The sequence below is a fragment of the Lampris incognitus genome, chromosome 5 (genome assembly GCF_029633865.1).
Source record: "Lampris incognitus isolate fLamInc1 chromosome 5, fLamInc1.hap2, whole genome shotgun sequence".
Taxonomy (NCBI): domain Eukaryota; kingdom Metazoa; phylum Chordata; class Actinopteri; order Lampriformes; family Lampridae; genus Lampris; species Lampris incognitus.
In genome coordinates, this window is record NC_079215.1 from 2,647,787 (window position 1) to 2,675,456 (window position 27,670).

Genomic DNA, 27,670 nt, shown 5'->3' on the forward strand with positions numbered 1-27,670 from the left:
CTTATGTGCTGCTGAACATGTAGTGTACATTATGGTAGAAGGCCTGTAGGTCCTACATTAGGGTGGTTAGAAATTAAGCATGCCTGGCCGTCCAGGTGGTGTGGCGGTCTGTTCCGTTGCCTACCAACACAGGGATTGCCGGTTGGAATCCCCGTGTTACCTCTGGCTTGGTTGGGCGTCGCTACAGACACAATTGGCCGTGTCTGCGGGTGGGGAGCCGGATGTGGGTATGTGTCCTGGTTGCTGCACTAGCGCCTCCTCTGGTCAGTCTGGGCGCCTGTTCGGGGGGGGAGGGATAGTGTGATCCTCCCACGTGCTGCGTCCCCCTGGTGAAACTTCTCACTGTCTGGTGAAAAGAAGCGGCTGGTGACTCCACATGTATCGGAGGAGGCATGTGGTAGTCTGCGGATCGGCAGAGGGGGTGGAGCAGAGACCGGAACGGCTCGGAAAATAGGGTAATTGGCCAAGTATAATTGGGGAGAAAAAGGGGGTTAAAAACAAAAAAAGAAATTAAGCATGCCTATTATCTACCATTCTAAGCTAATGCTGATGCTACTTAGGAGTATTTATGCCATGAGTTGTGTATACCTACTGTGTTTGCTTTGCAACCCGAATAGTCAAAAGTCAATTTCAGCTGGGTTAATGATTTCAATTGAGCAATGCCAGCCAAGACCTGAACTGTGGCAACTGGGGGGGTTATTTAGCAGTTGTCCTGATTTCTCCTGTTTTTTATTTATCTAGATATTTACTGAGCATGCATAAAGACATTTTGTTCATCGAATTTCAATACACTTCTACACTGTACTAACCTCAGTGGTAGCTCATGATGACAGACAGCATGCATCACCTCTAAGGTGTTCTACTCAAGACTCGGCCTTAACTTCTGACTGGCCAAGTCACATTTAAGGATTGAAGGTCTTTGGACCAAGCTATGTATGCTACATCCCCTCCTCCCAGTATAAAACAGAAGGCTACGACCTCTCCACCGGAATCTGAACAGCTATTTCTTAACAGATGTGAGGCGCTGACAGCCCGATGCAAAGCAGAGTACGCGGTTCTCGTGGCTTCATCAGGTGCACTGTCGGCTATGGCATTTAGTGATGAGCTAAGAGACGTCACTGGTTGCTATGTAAACCTGGTGTATGCCGTACAATGCAATGAGGATTGCACTGACCTATACATAGGAGAAACCAAACAACCACTACACAAACGCATGGCCCAACACAGGAGGCCAAACTCCTCAGGACAAGACTCAGCAGTCTATCTACACCTAAAGGAGAAGACACACTCCTTCCAGGACAGCAACGTACACATTTTGGACAGAGAAGGTAGATGGTTTGAAAGAGGGGTGAAGGAAGCCATCTATGTAAAACTGGAAAAACCATCCCTCAACAGATGAGGAGGTCTGGGACACCACCTATCTCCCACTTACAATGCCGTCCTTTCATCTCTACCCAGGAGACTCAAGAAGCCTAGCCTCCAAGAACAACAGTCGCTCACCAACGGCTCCAACCACTCTCATGACCACTGAACAATGAAGTCGAGACTAACACCCCCAACCACCGTCGCTGCTAAACAAATGCAAATCAATAGCTCCCATGGCGACGGGCGCGGCTGGACATCAATTCACAAAAGAGCCACTCATATCTATGGCTCTGTTAGCGACGGGCGTTGGTAAACATCAGGACACAAAGAGCCATGGACATCTATAGCTCTGACAACGACTCCTAGAGGATAAATTCTGAGTCTCATCAGCAGCCAGTCAGACTAGCTTGGTCTAGTCAGAAAGGCAGAACTGAGGAAGCCTCTTGGATGAGAGGCGAAACGTCTTCACGGATATATACCAAGTCCAGTTGCACTTGATTCAATTCCTCTGGATAACCATGATGACCTGGATGAATGAGAACATTCACAGACATGGCAACACTTCTCTCTAACACACACACACACACACACACACATACACACACACCTGCAATTATATAGTAGTAGAAGAAGTAGAAGAAACAAGAAGAAGTAGTAGTAGTAGAAGAAGAAATAGTAGTAGTGGAAGAAAAAGTAGTAGCAGAAGAAGTAGTAGTAGTACTAGTAGTAGAAGAAGAAGAAGAAGTAGTGGTAGTAGTAGTAGTAGTAGTAGTAGTAAGAGGTGGTGGTGGTGGTAGCAGTGGGCTGTGTCTAATTTCGGTTTCAGTCCTACAACACTTGAGGCCCCTCAGCATTACGCACATCATGGCTGCTGGTTAATCCAGTTTGAAAATATGGTTCAACATGAACTGAATGACAGCATATCTGCTACTGTTACACACTGATGAACTGATGAGAAAAGACTTGACACAATGAAAACATTAAAGTCCCAGACCCTCGCCCTGTCAGCAGTCATCTGTGTATCCTGGTTTCATCACATTAGATAGAGTACATCACACACACACTCACCCACCCACCCACATTATTTCCCTATCAACCACTCATATCCTTACTGAACAAATACATGCATTTCTGTTCCTGCACAAAAATATAACACTGAGCCAACCGTGCTTAGTCAGAAGTGACACAGACGTGCATCATAAGAGAGAGATCTGCTCTCTTTACATACACTCTGTCTGGCCTGGATTTAATGAACCATTACAGGCGTACGCACACAATAACTTCGGCTTTTTCAGTGACACGGGTGTCTTTTGCACACAGCCGCTCCCTTTTGCTCGTAGGGTTGTGTGTTTGTGAGAACCTGGCGATACGTATCACGATACAGAACCTCCCGATACGATACATATCACGATACAGAACCTGGCGCTACGATACGTATCACGGTGCAAACCCTACCGATACGATACGTATCACGATACAGAACCTGGCGATACGATACGTATCACGATGCAAACCCTGGCAATACGATACGTATCACGATACAGAACCTGGCGATACGATACGTATCACGATACAGAACCTGGCGATACGATACGTATCACGATGCAAACCCTGGCAATACGATACGTATCACGATACAGAACCTGGGGATACGATACGTATCACGATGCAAACCCTGGCAATACGATACGTATCACGATACAGAACCTGGCGATACGATACGTATCACGATGCAGAACCTGGCGATACGATACGTATCACGATACAGAACCTGGCGATACGATACGTATCACGATGCAAAACCTGGCGATACGATACGTGCCACGATGCAGAACCTGGCGATATGATACGTATCACGATGCAAACCCTACCAATACGATACGTATCACGATGCAAACCCTGGCGATACGATACGTATCACGATGCAAAACCTGGCGATATGATACGTATCACGATGCAAACCCTACCGATACGATACGTATCACGATACAGAACCTGGCGATATGATACGTATCACGATGCAAACCCTACCGATACGATACGTATCACAATGCAAAACCTGGCGATATGATACGTATCACGATGCAAACCCTACCGATACGATACGTATCACGATACAGAACCTGGCGATACGATACGTATCACGATGCAAACCCTGGCGATACGATACGTATCGCGATACAGAGCCTGGCGATATGATACATATCACGATGCAAACCCTGGCGATGCGATACAGAGCCTGGCGATATGATACGTATCACGATGCAGAACCTGGCGATACGATACGTGCCACGATGCAGAGCCTGGCGATATGATTATCGCGATACAGAACCTGACGATATGATACATATCACGATACAGAACCTGGCGATACGATACATATCACAATACAGAACCTGGCGATACGATACATATCACAATACAGAACCTGGCGATACGATAAACATCACAATACAGAATCTGGCAATACGATACACATCACGATACAGAACCTGGCGATACGATACGTATCACGACACAGAACCTGGTGATACGATACAGAACCTGTCAAGACAATATGTATCACGATACAGAACCTGTCGATGCGATACAATGCGTATCACGATACAGAACCTGGCAATACAATACGTATCACGATACAGGGTGACATGTTGTGATACTGTAAGAAAGGTGATATATTGTATTTCATAGGCCTGTGTTCTTTGCGGCTATGCTACTTCCTGTCTCAGTTTACGTTGTTGTGTTGGAGTGGAAGAGTCAAATGGCTGACGATAGATTTCAACACTGTTATCTAGCGGTCGTGGGGTTACACACAACACAACATGTTTGTCTCGAACCTTTACATGTACACAATTAAAAGTGGATATATTGGTTTTGAGAATCGACACAGTATCACAAAAGATATCATCGCCATACTCGAGTGTATCGATATCTTCTTACACCCCTAATTGCGTGTGACATTAACAGACACTCCTGGACAGCAGGGATGCTGTCATGTGAGATGGAACCAGATGCAGAGAAACAAGTTTGAGTTCTCTGCCCTGTTTAATAAGGAATGAGGTACCGTGTTGGCACAACCAGATAAGTGCAAACCATGTAGGCTCGGGTTCAACTGCCAAGTCCAAATAAGGATCTTCGTTTCATGTCTTCCCATCTCTCTTTTTCTTGTTTTTCTACTAACCCTATCCATGAAAACCTCAAAATGTCTCAGAATGTAAAGAAATGCAGTTTATTCATCTTGCGGCAAAGTTTGATGTTACCTTGTCTGAGTTTCCCCCCTCGAGGACTACATGCAGCTATAGGCAAGATAAAATGGCCCTATTACTGTCTCTGCAAGCCCAACAACTGATTCATTTCTGTATATCGTCACCTTCTTAAAATAATGGCCTAAGTCATATTTTCAGGTTTTTCAAAAAACAGAAGAAACTGAAACTGAAACAAAATTTGTCCGTTTATTCTGGCAGGGAAGGAGCCTGAGCTGGTGCGAGAGGTGGAGCGGTACCAACTAGACATAGAATAAACTGAAACAAAATCTGTCAGTTTATTCTGTTTTTTGAAAAACTTGAAAATATGACTTAGGCCATTATTTTAAGAAGGTGACGATATACAGCAAGAGGGGGAGTGATATTACAGAATATACAAGCAATATTTGGTACCGACTAAAATATATGATTCAGTAACAAGTGGCATCATGGCTGTACAGGCCAGAGCATCCTTTCCTGTCAACCTCCACCCACCAGGTACAGCGGATGTCAGTTTATAGCTAGGTATGGCTCTTGACCTGCTGTAGCTTGAGATGAGCAGAAACACATGGTTGTACATAGTGCTACACAATTAATCTAACTGCAACCGCAATGTCAGCCTGTGCAATTATGTAACTGCAAAAGGCTGCAATTTAATTAGATAATAAAATGTGTGTATGTGAACATGTTTGCGTGTAGTCTGCATATCTACACCCATAATTAAGAGATGACCAACCAGTCTCTGTTGAGGCAGTGATGCATGTGCAGTCTATGGTCACATGACTAGCCCGTGTGCTGTGTGCAGACCAGAAAAAAGAGAAAAATGGATACCGATGATGATGACGAGCATGTTAACGCTGACGAACTGGTGGCAAAAAACAAAAACCACGACCTCTGTTATATGGTGATATTTTCGATTCAAGCTCAGCGATATTGAGCAGAAAGAGGTACAGTGTAAAACATGCAAAATGAAAGTCGCTACATGTCGCAGCAACATGACAAAGCTGTACTATTTGTATATGTATCAACTACTACTACTACTACTACTACTACTACTACTTTCAGCTGCTCCCGTTAGGGGGCGCCACAGCGGATCATTCATTTCCATCTCTTCCAGTAATCTGCATCTTCCCCTGTCACACCAGCCACCTGCATGTCCTCCCCCACCACATCCATAAACCTCTTATATATATATATATATAACTTTGTTAAAAGAAATATTCAATGGTAGGGAAAGTGCTCAACAAATAAGGAGCAAAATAATCCAGTGAGTCAAGTAAATTCTCAATGAGACAGTACAAGCCTGTTTCATGTCATAAGCAATCATATTTATATTTATTTATATATTGTTTGTATATTATAAATTTGTTTACTATATCACAATCGCAAATCGCAATATTGTCTACAATAACGGCAATATGACTTTTTCATCAAATCGTGCAGCACTCGAAGTAAATCCATTACAGAAATGAGGTCAAATATTTGGACATACTAGATAAAATACTATGATGTCCGGCTGTACCTGCGTGGAGGACTCAGAGTACGGATCCTACAACACAGTTTCCAGGTCACAGCAGAGGCCTACTGAGAACACAAAGCATGGCTGATATGGCTTGCTGCCACTCACAAGGCTTGTTGTGTACTTGTGAAGCGTTGTTTCTCAGCCACTCTGAGATGCTGACATGGGGAGGGAGGGAGTAGGAGTAACAGCATCAAGACTGTATTTGTTTCTGTGAAAAGCTCAGAGAACGCCTGCTTCTGAGTCCCACCTTCACCCATTAGTGTTCATTTTCTGGTCAATGAGCAGCTGCATCGGTCAGCTCAGCTGAAGACTCGTGAGTCTGAGTTTAACTCAGTTTCAGGTGCTGCGCTGCACTGAGATGACACTCAAACCTGGTGTTTGTCATCGTCGTTTCCAGAGAGCAGAAACACACTGCTGCCAGGCATCACAGCCACTGTCAACTGTTCTTACACCCTCAAAAACACCGAGGCCTGTCTGACAGGAGAGTTTCATTTGTTTAAAGAAATTCTGTGTTTGTACAACTATGAAGAGCATGTGTATTTTAACCCATGGGTGGATTTGTGTTATGGTTTGGATGTGCGACTCAAGCACAGAACAACACTATGCAGTTCAAACAGATGTAGAAATGATTTGTAAGAGGTGTGGGGCCGAGGAAGGGTGAGTTTTACATTACTGACACTGGGTGATATTTGGGTTGTACATAGAACTGGGTCAGTTGTTTGTAAAGTGTAAAAAGATAAGGATTAGGAATTAACTGATGAGTAGTGGAGAAGGGGTAGGAATAAATAAGAGGATGCTTCCTCCTACGCCTTTCTGAACATGTAATACTTAATTTGTGTTGTTTATGAGAAGTTGTTTATTGAGTTCGTTGAATAGGTTTAGTGTTCATTTCATTATTTTTTTACATGTTTAAAACAAAAATAAATCAAATTAAATATAACATGATTTATTTTTACTTTTAAACATGTAAAAAAAAATCATATTAAATATAATATCCCCGCGACCCTGAGTAATGATGAGCGGTTTGGATAATATAATATTAATATATAATATAATATAAAAGAGGTGCAACTTAAGAAGAATTAGCCTAAATTTCAGTAAAAAAACAAAAACTTATCAGTAACTGAACATGCTAAAAAGAAAGCGTGACTGAAAGGCGTTGTTATCTGGCACAGGTCTGGTGGCGGTGGCAGGGATCAGTATGACCGGCATGGTGCAGCCGTACACGTTTGAACCAACAGATACTGATTTTACTGAAGATCAACTAGAGGCGGAGGCCCGGCTACCAGAGACGGACTATGTGGCACTAATCCACCCATCACTGAATGGGGAGTTACGAGGCAGAAGAGCACGTGGGATCTGAAACTTCCTTGGAATGGCTAAAACTGTTCTTCCTCTTACGGTCCAGTCTTGACTAAGGCGGTCCTGAGTAATCCAGTCCTGAGTAAACACACCAGGCTGGCAATGCCTTGGAAATGTTTGACCAACACCAAGTCCTATATGTTATGGACCATCTTCCACTGCTCCATGGTCCTGTTCTTTTTTGGACCCCCCCCCCTTTTTTTTTTTGTTCTCTCAATTGTACTTGGCCAATTACCCTGTTTTCCGAGCCGTCCTGGTCTCTGCTCCACCCCTGCTGACCCGGGGAGGGCTGCAGACTACCACATACCTCCTCCCATACATGTGGCGTCACCAGCCGCTTCTTTTCACCTGACAGTGAGGAGTTTCACCAGGGGGACGTAGCACATGGAAGGATCACGCTGCTCCCTCTAGTTCGCCCCCCCCCCAACAAGCGCCATGACTGACCAGAGGAGGTGCTAGTGCAGCAACCAGGACACATACCCATATCCGGCTTCCCACCCGCAGACACGGCCGATTGTGTCTGTAGGGATGCCCGACCAAGCTGGAGGTAACATGGGGATTCGAATCGGCGATCCCCGGTTTGGTAGGCAACAGAACAGACCGCTACGCTACCAGTTCTGATGCTCACATGCCCATTGTAGGTGCTTTCAGAATCAGAAACATGTTTATTGGCCATGTAGGACTGCACACACATGGAATGTGACTCAGGTTTGGTGGCTCTCTCAGTGTACTGAACATAGAATAACAACACTACAACACAACTACCTTCACATATACACACTAGGACTGACTTACACAGGTGAAATGAGAGGTGATGAGGTGCAGTGGTGCAGAGAATATATCAGAGATGCTGAAATACATGTTAGCAGCTTACTGACATACAGTGCATCCAGAAAGTATCCACACCCCTTCACTTTCCCCACATGTTGTTATGTTACAGCCTTATTCCAAAATGGATTAAATTCCTTTTTGTTCTCATCAATCTACACACAATACCCCATGATGGCAAAGCGAAAAATGTTTTGTAGAAATTTTTGCAAATTTATTGAAAATAAAAAACTGAAATATTGCATGTACATAAGTATTCACAGCCTTTACTCAGTACTTGGTTGAGGCACCCTTGGCAGTGATTACAGCCTCAAGTCTTCTTGGGTATGAAGCTACAAGCTTGGCACACCTATATTTGGGGTATTTCTCCCATTCTTCTCTGCAGATCCTCTCGAGCTCTGTAAGGTTAGATGGGGAGCGTCGCTGCACAGCTATTTTCAGGTCTTTCCAGAGATGTTCAATGGGGTTCAAGTCTGGGCTCTGGCTGGGCCACTCAAGGACATTCACAGACTTGTCCCGAAGCCACTCCTTAGTTGTCTTGGCTGTGTGGTTAGGGTCGTTGCCGTGTTGAAAGGTAAACCTTCACCTCAGTCTGAGGTCCTGAGCGCTCTGGAGCAGGTTTTCATCAAGGATCTCTCTGTACTTTGCTCCATTCATCTTTCCCTCGATCCTGACTAGTCTCCCAGTTCCTGCCGCTGAAAAACATCCCCACAGCATGATGCTGCCACCACCATGCTTCACTGTAGGGATGGTATTAGCAAGGTGATGAGAGGTGCCTGGTTTCCTCCAGACGTGACGTTTGGCATTCAGGCCAAAGAGTTCAATCTTGGTTTCATCAGACCAGAGAATCTTGTTTCTCATGGTCTGAGAGTCCTTTAGGTGCTTTCTGGCAAACTCCAAGCGGGCTGTCATGTGTCTTTTACTGAGCAGAGGCTTCCGGCTGGCCACTCTACCATAAAGGCCTGATTGGTGGAGTGCTGCAGAGACGGTTGTCCTTCTGGAAGGTTCTCCCATCTCCACAGAGGAACGCTGGAGCTCTGTCAGAGTGACCATTGGGTTCTTGGTCACCTCCTTGACCAAGGCCCTTCTCCCCCGATTGCTCAGTTTGGCTGGGCAGCCAGCTCTAGGAAGAGTCCTGGTGGATCCAAACTTCTTCCATTTATGAATGATGGAGACCACTGTGGTCTTCGGGACCTTCAAAGCTGTAGACATTGTTTTGTACCCTTCCCCAGATCTGTGCCTCGATACAATCCTGTCTCGGAGGTCCACAGACAATTCCTTTGACTTCATGGCTTGGTTTCTGCTCTGACATGCACTGCCAACAGTGGGACCTTATATAGACAGGTGTGTGCCTTTCCAAATCATGTCCGATCCATTGAATTTACTACAGGTGGACTCCAATCAAGATGTAGAAACATCTCAAGGATGATCAGTGGAAACAGGATGAACCTGAGCTCAATTTTGAGTGTCATAGCAAAGGGTGTGAATACTTACTATGTACATGCAATATTTCAGTTTTTTATTTTTAATAAATTCGCAAAAATTTCTAAAAAACCTTTTTCACTTTGTCATTATGGGGTATTGTGTGTAGATTGATGAGAACAAAAAAGAATTTAATCCATTTTGGAATAAGGCTGTAACATAACAAAATGTGGGGAAAGTGAAGGGCTGTGAATACTTTCCGGATGCACTATACATGCCTGAGGTAGATGTACATGACAGAATGTACCAGTATACCTACAATGTACAGTACATACAACATGAACAGTGCAGTATATGTACAACATGTACAGTCCAGTCTATATATAACATGTACAGTACAGTATATACAATATGTACAGTACATATGTACAGTACAGTATATGTACAACATGTACAGTATATACAACATGGTTGGATTTACTGACAGTGTTACGCGTTCATTTGAATGACAGCCCATGGAAAGAAACTGTTTTTATAACTGGTAGAGAGAGAGAGAGAGAGACAGAGAGAGACAGAGAGAGACAGAGAGAGAGACCGAGAGTCATGTGCAGAGCAGGGTGATGCTGTGGAGCTAGGGCTCATTAGGCCCAGTGGGTGATGGCAGCAGGTCGGCAGCTGCAGTGATTTCGTTAACCTTTACCCAGGGTGTGTGTGTGCGCATACACACACACACACACAGGCGCGCGCACACACACACACACACACACACACACACACATTTTCACTCCAGCTATACACTCAAACAACAAAACTGCTTACTTCCTGCCCATTTTGAGGTTTCACTGGGACTTTTACCACATGAGCACCAAGTTCTTTCCAGTGTGCAGCAGCAAAGTGAGGCAGTGCAGTACCTGAGTTCTGTGTTCCTGTTTGTAAATCACTCTTTACTTTTGAAAACAGGAAATGAGTCGCAGTTAATTCAGTCCAGATAATTTGTTCATCCCTCCGACGGACCAGTAAGTGCTTACATAACCCAAGCCACGTACGACCTGCCGCCAACGTGTCCCGTCAGCCATTTCTTCTTATGTCGTATACTGTCATATGCTGTTGTATATGGTACTGATTGAGAAGCTCTTCGGGACTACCTTGTGATTGTGGTCTACACAAATAAAGTGGACTTGACTTCTCTCTTCATCTATCTCCCTGTTTCTGCATTCTCGCTTTCCCTCTACTATTCCCCGTCTCCCAGATGACCTTACCTTGGGGGGTGACTGCTGCTGTTGCTGCTGCTGCGGCCCCTGCTTGCTGGAGGGAGCCTGTGGATGCTGAGGATGCTGATGGTGGTGGGGGTGGAGGGCCTGCGCAGCAGGGTGGGGAGGGTGGGGCCCCAGCAAGGGCCTGAGGGCACGGGGGATGAACTCCGGGGCCAGTGGGTTGAGGACATAGGTCTTCTTCAGCTCCAGGGCCTCCAGCTGGGCCTTGATTTGCTCAAATGTGATGCCATGCAGGCTGGTGTTGTTGTGGCAGATGGAGATGAAGTGCTCCCAGAACTTTCTGGAAAAGGAAACCAGACACACAAGAGACATTTAGTTTTCATTTAGACTGGATCTCTTATTGGTCTGTGCCTAATTCTTCACTTATCCAATGGTTTTATTTTATTTGCTCGTGGTTTAACAAATTGCTTTGTTTAGGCAGGAGGGGAAGGTCAACTCCCTTTTAAAACTACTGAGAAAGGTAAAGCATGTACAACATGGAGAGAGTAGACGGGGGAATAGAAGGGATATTTTCAGTATCTCAGAAAACTAAAACAAATGCTTGTTTTTGTTTTGTCTTTTTGGAGGGGGTTTTGCTTGTTTTTCCCCCCCCCTCCTTTCTCCTCAATTGTACTTGGCCAATCACCCCACTCTTCTGAGCCGTCCTGGTCTCTGCTCCACCCCCTCTGCTGATCCGGGAAGGGCTGCAGACTACCACATGCCTCCTCCCATACATGGGGAGTCGCCAGCTGCTTCTTTTCACCTGACAGTGAGGAGTTTCACCAGGGGGACGTAGCGCGTAGGAGGATCACGCTATTTCCTCCAGTTCCCTCTCCCCCTGAACAGGCGCCCCGACCGACCAGAGGAGGCGCTAGTGCAGCGACCAGGACACATACCCACATCCGGCTTCCCAACCGCAGACACGGCCAATTGTGTCTGTAGGGATGCCCCACCAAGCCGGAGGTAGCACGGGGATTCGAACTGGCGATTCCCGCGTTGAAAGGCAACGGATCAGACCACTATGCTCCCCAGATGCCCTAAATCAAAGTTTTAATATTAATATCCCAGAACTAATTCATAAAAAAAGTTTGAGATGGGCTTTAAACTTGCAAGTATTTAGAATTCAGTACTGGAGACGCAAAGATGAAGCATTCACACCGAAGCTGTGTCTTTTCACATCAGCACACACGCCAAACACACATCCATTTTCATCAAAAAAAACCTAGTATAAATGTTGAAGTTGCCCTGATGGGCTGCTGGGCAAGCATTATGCTTGTTATCAGTGGCGGCTGGTGTTAAAAATTGGGGGGGGGGGGGCACCAAGTACCTTGATGCAGCACACCTGACAGCTGCTTTACTGTTAACACAGCACAGTCACAGAGTTATTAAGAAGGACCATGTGGCCTATAGATTTTATCAGGGTTGGTAGACGGTGGATGATTGACAGTGGAGACAAGGCGTGGTGGTGGGTGTGAACATGATTGACAGCCATGAGAACTGTCCAATCACATTAGATAAAAAAAAATTAAAACAATACCAATTCACTGCCAATAAAAGTGGGGGTGTCTGGGGACACAGAACTGCGCCCCCTGGAAAACCTGAAGAAACCAATCAGACAGCAGCCTCAGGTCACCTGCTCGCCACAAGTTTGAGGGCTTACATAAGGTATGGTTTGGCCGGCGCCCCTCACCCAGGAAGTATATGTATTCAGACAGGAAGTATATGTATTCAGACAGAAATCAACCAAATACCATTTGAACCAATATGTAATGCTGCTGACAGGCGCTCACAGACTGACAACACTTTTATTTCATCAATATTTGCATATACAACTACATTATATTTAACTTGTTTCAGTAGATTTTCATCTCTTCATATTAGTAGGTTTGCCCTGTGATGGCCTGGCGGCCTGTCCAGGGTGTCTCCCCGCCTGCTGCCTAATGACTGCTGGGATAGGCTACAGCACCCCCGTGACCCTGAGAGCAGGATAAGCGGCTTGGATAACGGGTGGATGGATGGATGGATGGATATTTGAAGGGGGCGGCGCCCCAGCACCCTGTACTGGCCAGCCGCCACTGCTTGTGAAATCACAAGATCTTGTCAGATTTACCACTTGCTCATATCCTGATCCCATCTATCCAACCACTCACTCACCACCGTGCTTTGTCTAATAAAAGACAAAGGCCAACAGGTTTTTGTTTTTTGCTCCATAATGGGCAGCTGGTTTCAGTGTTGAACATTCATGAAAACTCTTCTGCAGCAGTGCACCAACTAAAAAGACCTTGGTGTTTTCAGAAGTTAACAAGATGGGGTTTCAGAAAATCAAATATGTAGAGTGGATTAAATAAAGAAATACGGTGTCCCATTAATAAATCATAGCACACTTCAAACTCTATTGGAAGCAGTGTGTGCTGCAGCACTCCCAGAGGATTAGTTGATATGCTTCTTCAGAAATGCATGAAGGGATGCTGCATGTGTGTGTGTGTGTGTGTGTGTGTGTGTGTGTGTGTGTGTGTGTGTGTGTGTGTGTGTGTGTGTGTTTACTCTCATAATGAGATAAGTGGATCTGAAAAGCCAGCATAACAGGCTTCACGGTGGTGAATGGTTTATTCGCGTGTTCTGCCTCGAGTCCATTGAGAGGAACGACATCGCTGAGTTTCTTGTGCCCTCGGGCTTATTGAAATATTTGTGTTTGTAAGGGGGAGAGAAATGGAGTTTACGTCTCCAAGTGTAAAGTCCACATTTGCGTGCAGCCGTAAATTGTATATTGTACAAGTGGATGTCTTCTGTGCATGGCATATATTATTTACTAATATTGTGCACTTGGGAATCCTAGCCTGATTCATCGAGTCTGCACAAATTGTGAGTGAGGAAAGGCATGGTTGAAGGAAAAGGGGAGGTTCAGCGTACAATCCGACTGATGTGCATGAGAGAGGATGGCGGGGGGAGAATAACAGGGTGGAACAGAATCCCCCTGTTCACTTGAATCACTCAAAACAGTTTTCAAATCCCCTGCAATGTATCTTGAATTTTTCTACATGTCCGTTTTGACTATATCAGCCTTACCATGTCTATCTGTTAAGACCCAAGAGCAACAGAACTGCTGACATTGAATGGCAGTCAGGCTAATGCTAACAGTTAGCCCTTGTGTTGTCTTACGGGTCAAAAAAGACCCATACCAGTGTTTAACAGCAGAGAAAAGACTCCACATGATCTTTTTTCAGCCTGAAATGTGATGACTTTTCCTACAGTGGCCCAACATTAGAACAAGTGAAACACTGTTTGGTTCATATTTCCATAAAAGCTGTACACCACTAGGGTACCAAGAGTGTCTTAAGTTGTGTTCACATCAAACGCGTAGCAGCTTTTCCACACGATGAGATTACATATAAAGACAATGCAAAGATGCAAGCAGACACGAATTCGCACCGGGCGACGTGAATGATGCTAATGGTGCGATGTGAATGGTGCAAATACGCTAATTTCACATCTTTTGTGTATCCGCGCGAGTTGAAAATATTCAATGCGAAATTCACATGACACTGTGTTGCCAAAGCCTATCGGCGTTGAGATTCTCCTGACGTCACGGCCTCCTGTTGAGTCAGAAAACGGAGGACAAGCTGGTCATCACGGGTTCATGTACTCAATCCTGTGGCCAAACTTGCACGAGTAACGCGAATAAAAACAAATGATCGCGCGATCAAGCGAGGCGAAAATTCACTTCGTGTTTGGTGGGAACACAACATTAGGGTCATGTTTGACTACTACTACTACATTCAGCTGCTCCCGTTAGGGGGCGCCACAGCAGATCCTCCGTTTCCATCTCTTCCTGTCCTCTGCATCTTCCTCTGTCAAACCAGCCACCTGCATGTCCTCCCTCACCACATCCATAAACCTCCTCTTTGGCTCTCCTCTTCCCTGACAGCTCCAGGAGAGGTCTTAGGGTCATGTCTGACCCTAAGATGATAATAATAATAATAATAATAATAAGAAGAAGAAGAAGAAGAAGAAGAAGGTTCTACTTTAGTAAAGAAAAGCAGTATGACAGGTGTGTTTAAGAAGAACGAGTGGTGTCCAGTGAAATAACGCAGTGTTTCTGCAGTGTGAAGAGGGTAAACCCAGAAAGTCACACCGTTTGTGATGAATGACAGCTTGTTTCTTCATGCAAAATAAATTTGGGGTTTAAAATTAAATTAAGTTGCTTTAATTTAGAGGTTTAAAGAAGGCGGGTCATAAATGACCCTTAAGACCAGGGCAGTGCACACAGTGTGTGGACAACACAAGTGGTATGAAGACAAACTGGTAGCAATGTTCTATGTTTTATTGCCATACAACTACTAAGTTGTTGTTTTATTAAATACAACTAACTGGAAGTTACCAACTCCTTGAACATCTTCGGTTCTCATGTGACCGGAGATCTAGAGTTGTTGCGGTGCTTTTCCCTCAGTCAGTACTTGTGTGTATAAGTGAAGAGTGTTGTGTTATGCTGTTGTTATTCTATATTAAGTACACTCACTGTGTTTACATGCACAGTTAAGTGGAGCTACGGTTATAGCTTCATTAGGCCATGTAACTGGACTACTGTCGTTGTCCCAGTATACAAGAACTGGGGGAGAGTCGACTTATTGACGGCAGTGTGTCCGACCCCGGTACAGTAGGTGGCGATATGCCCCCTTTCAGCTGGTTGCTATTGGACCTTCTTCCAGCTGACCTATTGCATCACATACCAAACAAGCGACAAACAAGTTAGTAAGCCATGTCCTTCAGGATATTCAGCTCCTTCAGCTGACACAACATGAACTTTGTCTCCTCGTCTGTCCAGAAGTGCGTGGTTCTCGCTCCAGCACTCGCCATGTTGGTACTGTTGATGCCACGCTGTTCCACTTCCGGGTGAAAGACCGCCGCGGGAACTATGGATCATGTGCAGAACGCCGTCTAGGCCAGTTCGAGGCCTACTGAAGCGTACACATGCCAGAGTAAATCCACCCCCAACCGCATCATCTAGGTGTGTTAGTCCCACTTCCAGAAACTAGATTTAGTACCACTTCAGTGGGACTAACGTGTTTACATGTGTTTTAAAAGTCCAGTTTTAGTCGCACTAACACAATAAATCCACTTTCTAACATCATGTAAACGAAACCGGAGTCACATTCCATGTACGTGCAAACCTACATGGCCAATAAACATGATTGTGATTCTTACAGTTTCGTTGTGATTAGTTTTTCTCCTTCATTTGTTGCATCTCTTGCTGATCTGTAAAACCTTCATCCTGACGTCCACCTCAGCTTTTTTTAAAAAGCATTTTATAAATAAATGTGATGTGAATTTTTAAGCTTTCTGGTGCTATCCATGTTGCACTTCATTTGAAGCATGCAGCAGCCCTAACACATTGGACTTGACTTGTGAGGTTACGGTCACCAACTACCATCTCCCTTCTACTGAGTTCACTACCCACTCACAACAAGCAAATGCTGCAGTAATGACACAAGAAAAATAACATTCAAATAAATGCATCAACAAATAATACTATGCCACAAATGTTAATGGTGACAAGCTGGGAGGGCTCACGGACATGCTGTTCTGCATGTTAGACAGTCTGCCTCCAACCAGACAGACAAGTGGGCACTGGACGCTCTTCATCATGACCCCAGTGGCTTAATCATGACCCCTCTTCATCATGACCCCAGTAGCACTGGACATGTTTCTGTATTGCTGCAGACTCACACAAGACACAAGGGCCTTGCAGCATGTGTGTGTGTGTGTGTGTGTGTGTGTGTGTGTGTGTGTGATACTAAATGTGGTGACATGCCATGGCTATTTTTGCTAACCAGCATTCAATGAAACAAAGACGATCTCACTATATGCGCACTCACACACACACACACACAATCAATCAATCAATCAATAAATAAATATGGGTGATTCTTCAATTTGGGACCCTTTGGGCTTTTCAAATTTTGAAAAAGTAAAAAATAAGTTTCTTTAAAATCTGTGTTTTTCTTTTTCAAAAGCTCTATTAAGTGGTGTGGAACAAATATCTTTGCATAACTTTGATCGTCCTACAAAATAAGTTCGATGTGCCGCTCTGGTGGCGGAGCGGAATAACCCGCCGTTCCTGCAGTCCGCTCGTCACGTGGCTGGGAGGTTCGTCTCCCAGACTCGCTGTAACCGGTCACGGCCAGAGCGTCCACGGGGTAAGGCATTCATTAGCCCACCCTTACCCGAGGGATAGTGGGTGTAGATCGGTGTAGTGTTCGGGGACTCGTCGTTCACCAGCGACCCCTCTGGCCCATCTGGGCGCCTGCAGCCAAGCAACTGAAAGCATTCTCCCTACGCCTCCTTCGCGGCCTGAAGGTGATGCAATCCATGCGAGGAGGCTTCAGCGTGTAAAATAGCGAGAGCAGCCGACACGAGTTTGAAGGAAGCTGGTGTTACGACTATCTCCTTCCTGTGGAAACGTGAACCAGGGGAGTTATTCCACAAGAGTTCCGGCCATATGCCATTGGGTTAGTCGGGTGGGATAAGGGGAAAAACTAGAAATAAATTTTAAAAAAAAATGATGTTGTGATGCTTTTTTCCAAAGTTGTAACAGTAAAATGTGATGTAATGACACGTGATGGTCATGACAATTTTCACTTTTTGGAGAAAAAGTTGGCCAAGTCTGAGACTTGCTAAGCTAACTTGTTAGCTAGCATACAATGTACAATGAATACACGTGAATAAAAGGAAGTTTGTTATTTCTGAACTAAAATACTCAACTAGTAACTTGTTCAGTAATGACTTGTAATAACCCTCCTGTCAGATCAGGACATATAAACCTTCACATTACTACATGTGTAATAACCATCCTGTCAGATCAGGACATATAAACCTTCACATTACTACATGTGTAATATCCATCCTGTCAGATCAGGACATATAAACCTTCACATTACTACATGTGTAATAACCATCCTGTCAGATCAGGACATATAAACCTTCACATTACTACATGTGTAATAACCATCCTGTCAGATCAGGACATATAAACCTTCACATTACTACATGTGTAATAACCATCCTGTCAGATCAGGACATATAAACCTTCACATTACTACATGTGTAATATCCATCCTGTCAGATCAGGACATATAAACCTTCACATTACTACATGTGTAATAACCATCCTGTCAGCTCAGGACATATAAACCTTCACATGACTTACATGTGTAATAACCATCCTGTCAGATCAGGACATATAAACCTTCACATGACTTACATGTGTAATAACCATCCTGTCAGATCAGGACGTATATACCTTCACATGACTACATGTGTAATAACCATCCTGTCAGATCAGGACATATAAACCTTCACATTACTACATGTGTAATAACCATCCTGTCAGATCAGGACATATAAACCTTCACATTACTACATGTGTAATAACCATCCTGTCAGATCAGGACATATAAACCTTCACATGACTGACATGTGTAATAACCCTCCTGTCAGATCAGCGCATATAAACCTTCACATCACATTTGTGACATGAAAAAGTCAGACTTCTTCCATGACTGCTCACGCACCTCTGGCACTTCTCGTTTCCATGGCAACCACGTTGTTATTTGAAAAAACGTTGTTGCTCTAAAATGTTGGGTGTGGTGGTAATGACAGATGGATGAGGGACAGCCATATTTAACTATAAAAATGTGCAAAGTGCACATATATAAACCATATGGATTTATAATATGTCTTTTTAAATTATGATGAGAAAATACAAAGTAAAGCTTTAATGAATTTAACCATTTTTATGACTTTATTATAGAGGGGAAGTTAAAAAGTCTGGGTTGGGGACAAGCCCACAACAGTGAGATTCTGGCACATTTGAATTTTCAACAGACTGAAAAGGTATTAAAATGTCACCACTGAGACACACATCTTCTTTTCATAGCTAACACAACCTAACTCTAACAAAGACAACAACTGGTTTTTGTTTTCTGCTTGAAAATCTACCCTGGGGACAGAAAAACTCCCTTAACTGAAGAATCACCCTCATGTTAAGATCGATGTAGGAAAACTTCACTTCAGACTATTGGAAGTCAAATGCATTTGAACAACTTGTAATCAACATGCACGTCTTAACGTAGCTGTCAGTGACACATGATGAAACAAACAGACAAACTAACAAACACGCAACGCGGCCCCTAATCACAGCAAATCCATCACGAGTCCGAGAAAAACACACACCCAGTAGCAGTGTGATGCGACTGGAAGATGTTTTTAACACACAACAGCAACCCTTTACACTCGAGCCACGTCTGGGTGCGTGGAAACACGACTCCCCTCTCCAGGAGGTCAGTCTCCGTTAACACCGATCAAACAACAATACACCCCGTCGGGACACATCAGTCTAACTGCTCCATCTTCCTGGTCTGGCATTTCCAAACAACCCAGCTGTTGCTATGACTGGCTGGGGTCAAACTGTTGCCATGGCGATGAAGGGAGTAGTCCAGGCTGGCGGAGGAAGTGAGAGATGCAGCTGGAGCTGAATGTTCGTCAGAGACCGTGTTGTGCAAGCGACAGGGAGAGAGACTGAAATATGGAAATGTTTCCACGGATGGAAAGGAGAAAGAGAGGACCGGTGTGGACAAAGGGGTTTGAAGCAGAGGGGTCCAGATAGGGACACGGTGACGCAAAACTACGTCGGCTACCCCAATCCAATATGGGGTGTCTGATAAACAGTTGAGCTGAATGCTCTGGACCACAACAAACACTGAGGAGCACCCCTGGACTCTATGATCTCATCACAACTGGAAAAGCGGTTGAGGGGCTAGACGATAACTTGCTTGAGGCCATGAGATGAATGGGCTGGGGAAGATGGGGAGCACTGCAAGTGTTTGTATATAAAAAGATTCATTCATTCATCATCAGCCGCTTCTCCCGGGTCGGGTCGCGGTGGCAGCAAGCTAAGTAGGGCACTCCAGACCTCCCTCCCCTCAGCAACACCCTCCAGCTCCTCCTGGGGGATCCCAAGGCGTTCCCAGGCCAGATTGGACATGTAGTCCCTCCAGCGAGTTCTGGGTCTACCCCGGGGTCTCCTCCCAGTTGGCCGTGCCCAGTAAACCTCCAAAAGAACGCGCCCAGGAGGCATCCTGATCAGATGCCCAAACCACCTCAACTGGCTCCTTTTGATGCGAAGGAGCAGCGGCTCTACTCCGAGCTACTCACCCTATCTCTAAGGCTGAGCCCAGACACCCTACGGAGGAAACTCATTTCAGCCGCTTGTATCCGTGATCTCCCCCTTTCAGTCACTACCCAAAGCTCATGACCATAGGTGAGGGCTGGAACCAAGACAGACTGGTAAATTGAGAGCTTTGCCTCCCGGCTCAGCTCCCTCTTCACCACAACTGCTGATGCTGCACCAATCCGCCTGTCAATCCCCCGCTCCATCCTACCCTCACTCGTGAACAAGACCTCGAGATACTTGAACTCTTTCACTTGAGGCAACAACTCATCCCCAACCCGGAGGGAGCAATCCACCATTTTCCAGTAGAGAACCATGATGTATTTTGAGACTAATTAATTATTTCAGTATTATTTTGAATCGAATTCTTTAGTTCACCATGAAGCTATACTTCATATTAAATGTTTTTCAATTTAAAAAGGATATTAAAAAATGTTTTTTATTGGCTTGCTCCACGTGCCCATGTTAATGGCCTTGCATCCGACTGTGGGCATGTATGTATCCCCCCCCCCCCCCCACTTCCGCATTTACCGCCTATCTTTCCTGTCACTTCCAATTTTAGCCATCCACTAGATCCAAATGATCAACTAAACAGTCAGAAAGTTAATTGATTCTCTACTTGGCTCATTTACCTGCAGCGTCCCACAGAGCACAGCGCTATGGGGTCTCCGACCACAGCGACAAGGGACTGGGCCCTGGTGATTGCCGTGTTGAGGAGCTTGTAGTTGGACAGGAAGCCGTAGTCAAGGTCCTCTGTCGAGTCCTCCACCAGCTGTTCTTTGCGCTTGATGGCAGTCTGCTTATGCTTGCAGGTGTGCCGCGTCCGCACCGTGCTCAGGAACAGCACCCGGAACTGTTTACCTAGAATCAGGAAGCAACTGAATCAAATTCTTCAAGTTGTTGTTTCTGAAAGTGTTATTCTTTTAAGAAACATTACTTCATGAGTGATCAACAGTTTCAAGTGCATTTGCTGCCTTGGTTCTGGAGAGAGGGGAAGAAAGGAGTTCTGCAGGGAAACCGGTAACCCAGACTTTAGTAGAGGTGATCACTTCTGCTCTGAATTACACCTTTCAAATGTGCTCATTTAGAAAAAGAGAGGAAAGACAGTAATGGCAACTACATCAACTTTTAACAAGAGAATGAATAAATGAAATAATTCATGATAATGACGTCTTCTCTAGACTAAACTCCAGGGGTTGTTGTAAACACGCAACATCCATCTGTGTTGAATTCAGATCTAAGCGCTGACTAGAGAGCAGTTGGCCTTAGTGTGTGTAATTAAGGAGAGAATTAATGAGATGTGGAGAGCGGCTGTATGCAGTGCCAGTTGGAGCAACTACTGGAAACGGGGAAGAGCCAAGCCGAGGAAGCTGAGGAAGAGAAACAAGAATGAAGAGGGGCAAGACAGAGGAGAACTGCTATCACATCCTATACTCTGGTGGCAAATCAATATACCCCCCCAGAGCAGGCACCGCGACCGACCAGAGGAGGCGCTAGTGCAGCAACCAGGACACATACCCACACCCGGCTTCCCACCTGCAGACACGGCCAATTGCATCTGTAGGGATGCCAGACCAAGCCGGAGATAACACAGGGATTCGAACTGGCAATTCCTGTGTTGGTAGGCAACGGAATAGACCGCCACGCCACCCGGACACCCGAGTGATGAAACGTTTCTATCAATAAACATATCCAGATGAACTGATTCAGCTTACTTGGATCTTCTTACCTGGATTATTGAGCATGCATACAGACATGTGTTATGGACTCTTTCCAGTTTGTATATTCTCCTGTCTACTTTTATCTCCTGTGTGATATTTAATGTTGACTGTCTGAAACCTTGACGGTTGTTATCGATAATGCCATTTCCTCAGGGAGGACTTCTCTGAAATAAATTTTTAACCACAAGGTGACTCCCCGATTAAAGATTCATTAATAAATAGAAAAAAATCTTCAGTTTAAAAACACAGCACCAACACATTTCCTCCGACGTGTCCTCACCTTGGACGTTGAGCACCCTCTCCACGCTGACCTCGTGCATCCTCTTCTTCCGGAGCTCGGCACGGATGCGGAACACCTGGTCGGCGTAGGGCGACACTACACCGATGCTCCCCTCATCCAGCTTTCCCCAAGCCACCGGCCACTTCTTGCGCATCTCCTCCACTCGCTCCACAATCTCAAACACCTAAAGAGGAAGAAGAACATAAGAGAACAGGGGGTTGAAGAGCAGGATTAAATCCTGGCTCTCTCTGCACCTCAATCACAATCACATCAACCCAAGTGGCCTCTAGAAGGGCAGATATAGCAGGGCTGCCCCCAACCAAAAATTTTCCCTGGCGACTAGTAGTCATTAGTTCAAGCTGTTTGTCAACTATTTGTTGCACGTTTATGATATTAATTCAATTATTTAAAAAAAAATGTTTTGGGGGAATCAGGAAATGGTTTGATTCCCGGAGCTGAGAAAGCATGTTATAACTAACATTGTTAACACCGTGCCACATTACAGAGGAATACAAAACCGTACTAGTAGGCCTTTAAAATATACAATTTACAAGCACACACACCAAGAGCCGCCTGTTAACGACTCCGACAAATGCGATTCTGAACGTGTCAAAATTGATTCTGAATGTGTCAGAACAACCAGCAAGGAGACTGAACATTTTGTTACTTTATTTCAACACAGTATAACATCGCACAACTTATGAACTTGTAACAAAACTTGTAAAATAATGCCACTTTGGATTTTCTGCACGACATGGTCTAATAACCGCAGAGATTAGCTTTATATACGTGAATGTCCATCCCTGACTGACTGAGTGTCACCACTTCCTGTGTCCATCGTTTCAAATTAAAACCCCTCATATGTTTCAAACGGGGTTTTTTTGTGCGACTAAGCAACCAATGAAATCTTGGTCGACTGACACTCTTCTCATTGACTAACATTTGGTCGAGTATCATATATATATATAAAAATAAAATCCAGCGAGTCAAGTAAATTCTTTATGAGACAGTACAAGCCTGTTTCATGCCATAAGCACATAAGCAATCATCAGCTTACTGAATTACACACACACACACACACACACACACACAGAACATTCCAAGCAACCATTGTCGTTGTTGCACTGCTTTGTTTCCTTGAATCTGCTGTGTGGCATACCGTTGTGTAGCATATTGTTGCGTGGCATACTGTTGTGTAGCATATTGTTGTGTGGCATACCGTTGTGTAGCATATTGTTGCGTGGCATACTGTTGCGTATCATATTGTTGTGTGGCATACTGTTGTGTAGCATATTGTTGCGTGGCATACTGGTGCGCTACACAGAAGCCTGGTGAAAAACGTTCCTGCCTCTTTAATTTCTCAAAGCTTCATGAAATGCCAGTCAGATTCTGGGTTTGCTTATGTGTGTCTCATGTTCGGGTTTTATTGAATTATTAGACAGCAACCTAAATTCTCATTATTAAAGCCATGTTTGATATTTTAAATCCATGTCTTGAGTTTTTTGTTTAGGTTTCACGTTTTCCTTCAGATGTTTAGCCTACTGTCAACAGATTTGAACTGCTATGGTGGTATTGTTGCTTGCTCGGGGAGGTAAGCGCATCAAAGACACTTAACGGGAAAACAAACGGACACCTTGTCCTTCAAGACATTTCATTCCACCGGCTTATGAAAACATTGTTCACCCTTTGACACGGGTGTCGTATCAAAAGGAAGTGTAGTAATTAAAATGGCGCCGCTGACAGCCGGGGAACCAAACCCAATCTAACGGTTTAATTGGCTGGAACCTGTCAGCAAAGGTTAAGGAACAGGTACAGCTAATGACCACGATGGGGTGAAGTGAAGAAGGAAAAAACATCAGGAGACAGGAGCGACATCATGCATTATGGACGTCAAATGCAGCTTCTGAATAACCTGTTCATTAAGGACATGGGTGTCATCGTCCATGACGACTCAGTGCATGCCAGCAGAAGGTAACTTCATGAAGGAAGAAAAACTCGGACGAAAAACCCCAATTCCAGTTCATATGAAAAACAATCTGTGTAGGAAACCTAAAGGTTATGATACATCTACAAAGATAACACAACTATTTTCACTGATGTTAAAAAATAATATAATGTAAATGGTTAAAACCAGTTCTCTACACTCCTGTAGGAGCTAAAAATACTGCGCTGTTTGAGGACAGGCCAGGGTAAAAAACTACCTATGCCGAAGGTAGGCGTACTGGTATTTCAGCGGCTAGCATCTGGCGACGGAGGTGTTCGCTCCGATCTGAGGACAGTTTAGCGAGTCAGCTCAGGTCCAAGTGAGAGCAGCTTGCTTCTGAAGCGAGAAGAGGTGATTGAACGATGAGTGACGCTGCCTCAGTCATATATAAGGCGCAGGGCCCTGACGCAGATGTCATGACTGCCCACCAATCAGGGCTGGCGTAGTGGTACGAGTGCTTCTGTGAATACGCGAGGGGGGCGTATCCCATGGTGAGACATCACACTTATGCTACTCACAGAACCGGGGTTATGGAAGTAACCTAAAGTTCTCTACACTCCTGTCCCTCTATATGGGTTTGGTGGTAGAGACCTACCCCCCTGCCCCCCTTCAAATCCTTCATGGTTTGCTTGAGTTTAGCGTCAAATTCACTGAGGCTTAATTTTAAAGGAAACCGTGGGGGGCGATGTCCATTCTGCTCTTTAGTAAAAAGTGGCACATGAGAATGACACCGGCACAAACCCAAAGGCCCCATTACCAAACGAGTTGTCAGTTAACTCAAACTAGGGTTTAACGCTGTGAAGTAAAAGAACCAGCCTCTGCCTTCAGATACCTAAAAAGTAGCATAGATTAATAAAATACATTTCAAAAGTTCAAGGGCAAATTTAACCAGTGCTGACCATGCATTAAAAAGTTGTTGGTTTAACAACAAAACAACAGAAGAGCTATAGCCATCTGACAGCAGGTAACTGGATGGCATCTGGTCCTACATAATGCACCCTAGCCTGAACACAGACCCACACCCAGTCAGACACTTTGGATAAGCCCTGTTCAAGAAGTTCTTTGTGAGGCAGTGTGATATTCATGTTCTTTGAAAGCTACAATTGTCCTGCACAAAGTGAGTCCAAACAGAAAGCTTTCCAGTGTTTGTATCGTAACATTTTTTTAGCTTAAGTGTGAGTGTGGAATGTGCAGTGAGAAGAAAACTCTGTGTCATGTACAAAGGACAAAAACAAGAAAGAAACAGTGACCGAGACACGTGTTCTTTTCGACTCGCGTTGGCATTGCAACTGGGCTCAAAAATCAGCGGTGTCTTGTTTGTCACAAATCCAAATTCAAGAGCTTGTTTTGCCACATGGGAAAGTGTAAATAGCAGCTGTAAGGGGACATGTTGGCTTTGTCTTACTGTGATGACCATGGAAGGTTTGCTTTTGTAAATCTTTTATCTATAATGTTCTATATCAGATATGAGCAACGAGCGGCCCGCGGGCTGGCTGCTTTCGGCCCCCCTCCTCACTCACTACAGCCCGTGGGTCAATTTCCAAATATCAATAAATTGCTGGTTTCACAGGCATTGGAAGCAAGTTGGCCATTTGACCACATCTGAACCGGATCCCAATTGTAATTATACTGTCCGCTGATAGAGGGCGCTCCCTTGAAACACAAGAGGCCTGTAGCCAGGCAACTGCATGCAAATGGTTTCATTTTGGTCTTGGCAGGCCTCTTCTGCAATAACATATGACAAGAAGAGACATGAGCGGCAAAAAGAGAAAACTTGACCTAGAGAACCGTGTCTTCCAGGCAAGAAGAGAACAGAACGTCTTTTTACACAATTCAAAGGCAAACCTGTGTGTTGTGTTTAGTGTGTCTGGAAACAAAAACAGCCATAAAGGATTTCAATTTGTCACCACTACAATACCACACACGAAGACAAATATGGTGTGTACACCGGAGGTGCCAGAGCCGCTATCATCGCTGACCTCAAAGGAAAACACACCGACAGCAGAGCCTTTTTACCAAAGCCACATGTACACAGTAGTCCTCTCTCAAGGTGTCTTATGCTGTTTCCCTTGAGCTTGCTAAAGCAAAGAAGCCCTTGTCAGATGGCGACACCGTGAAGCTATGTGCAGTAGAGATGGCTAAAGCTTTTGGAGATGATAACATGGCTATGAACTTTGAAACAGTCTTGCTGTCCCATCGCACAATGATGCGAAGAATTTTTGACATTCAAAATCACGTTGAGGGAAAGCTAAAACAGGTCATGCATGACTGCTAGTACTTCTCCTGAGCGCTGGATGAGAGTACAGACGTGATGGATGTTAGCCAGCTTCTCATCTACACAACAGCCATTGACAGTTCATTTGAAGTGCAGGAGGAGTTATTGAAATTGGTGTCTTTGCATGACATTACCAAGGGCAAGGAGGTTTTCAACGCTGTTAAAAGTGTTGTAAGTGAGGGGCGTCCAGGTAGCGTGGTGGTCCATTCCGTTGCCTACCAACACCGGGATCGCCGGTTCGAATCCCCATGTTACCTCCGGCTTGGTGGGGCGTCCCTACAGACACAATTGGCCGTGTCTGCGGGAGGGAAGCTGGATGTGGGTATGTGTCCTAGTCGCTGCACTAGCGCCTCCTCTGGTTGGTCGGGACGCCTGTTTGGGGGGGGGGGACTGGAGGGAATAACGTGATCCTCCAACGCACTACGTCCCCCTGGTGAAACTCCTCACTGTCAGCTAAAAAGAAGCGGCTGGTGACTCCACATGTATGGGAGGAGACATGTGGTAGTCTGCAGCCCTTCCCGGCTCAGCAGAGGGGGTGGAGCAGAGACTGGGACGGCTCAGAAGAGTGGGGTGATTGGCCAAGTACAATTGGGGAGAAAAAGGGAGAACCCCCTACCCCCCCCCAAAAAAAAGGAAACAGGAATATTAGCTGTTGGGCTAAGTGTGAATGTTAACTTTTGTACCATTATTGAATGATGATTTTTGAGACCCCATTGCATTGAAATAATGGTATACCACTCAGGAATGTGAGTGTTTTGCTTCTGTGTTACGCTCATTAAATAGAAATGTTGGTATAATAAACTTTGATTAGCGGTATATATTTTATTATTTCATTAAATTAGTAGCTATGAACACATGTAGACATGTCAAAGACATGTAGGTCAGGTGAATCGGCCATACTAAATTGTCCCTGGGTGTGTGTTTGTCGGCCCTGTGATGGACTGGTGGTCTGTCCGAGGTGTCTCCCCCACCTGCCACCCAATGACTGCTGGGATAGGCTCCAGCGTCCTGCGACCCCAACTGCGATAAGCAGGTTGGATAATGGATGGATGGGTAGTAGCTATCAGTTAATTGAGTGATGGGGTTCCAGTATCCCACTGGTGGAAGTGCACGGTTTATGATCTGGCCCTCTGGTAGTGAGGATAACATTTTTGTGGCCCTCTCTACCATCAAAGTTGCCCATCCCGGTT

General features: G+C 44.9%; 1 protein-coding gene across 1 annotated transcript in view; it reads right to left on the minus strand.

Moving 5' to 3' along the window:
• helz (helicase with zinc finger) overlaps positions 1–27,670 on the minus strand; it is a 147,263-nt gene that overhangs the window by 21,647 nt on the left and 97,946 nt on the right. The window contains exons 22-24 of the mRNA XM_056280764.1: positions 22,222–22,405; positions 20,853–21,081; positions 11,001–11,295 (exon numbers count right to left, since the gene is read on the minus strand). Coding sequence (XP_056136739.1) covers positions 11,001–11,295; positions 20,853–21,081; positions 22,222–22,405 — 708 coding nt within the window. The remainder of the gene's footprint in view (positions 1–11,000; positions 11,296–20,852; positions 21,082–22,221; positions 22,406–27,670) is intronic.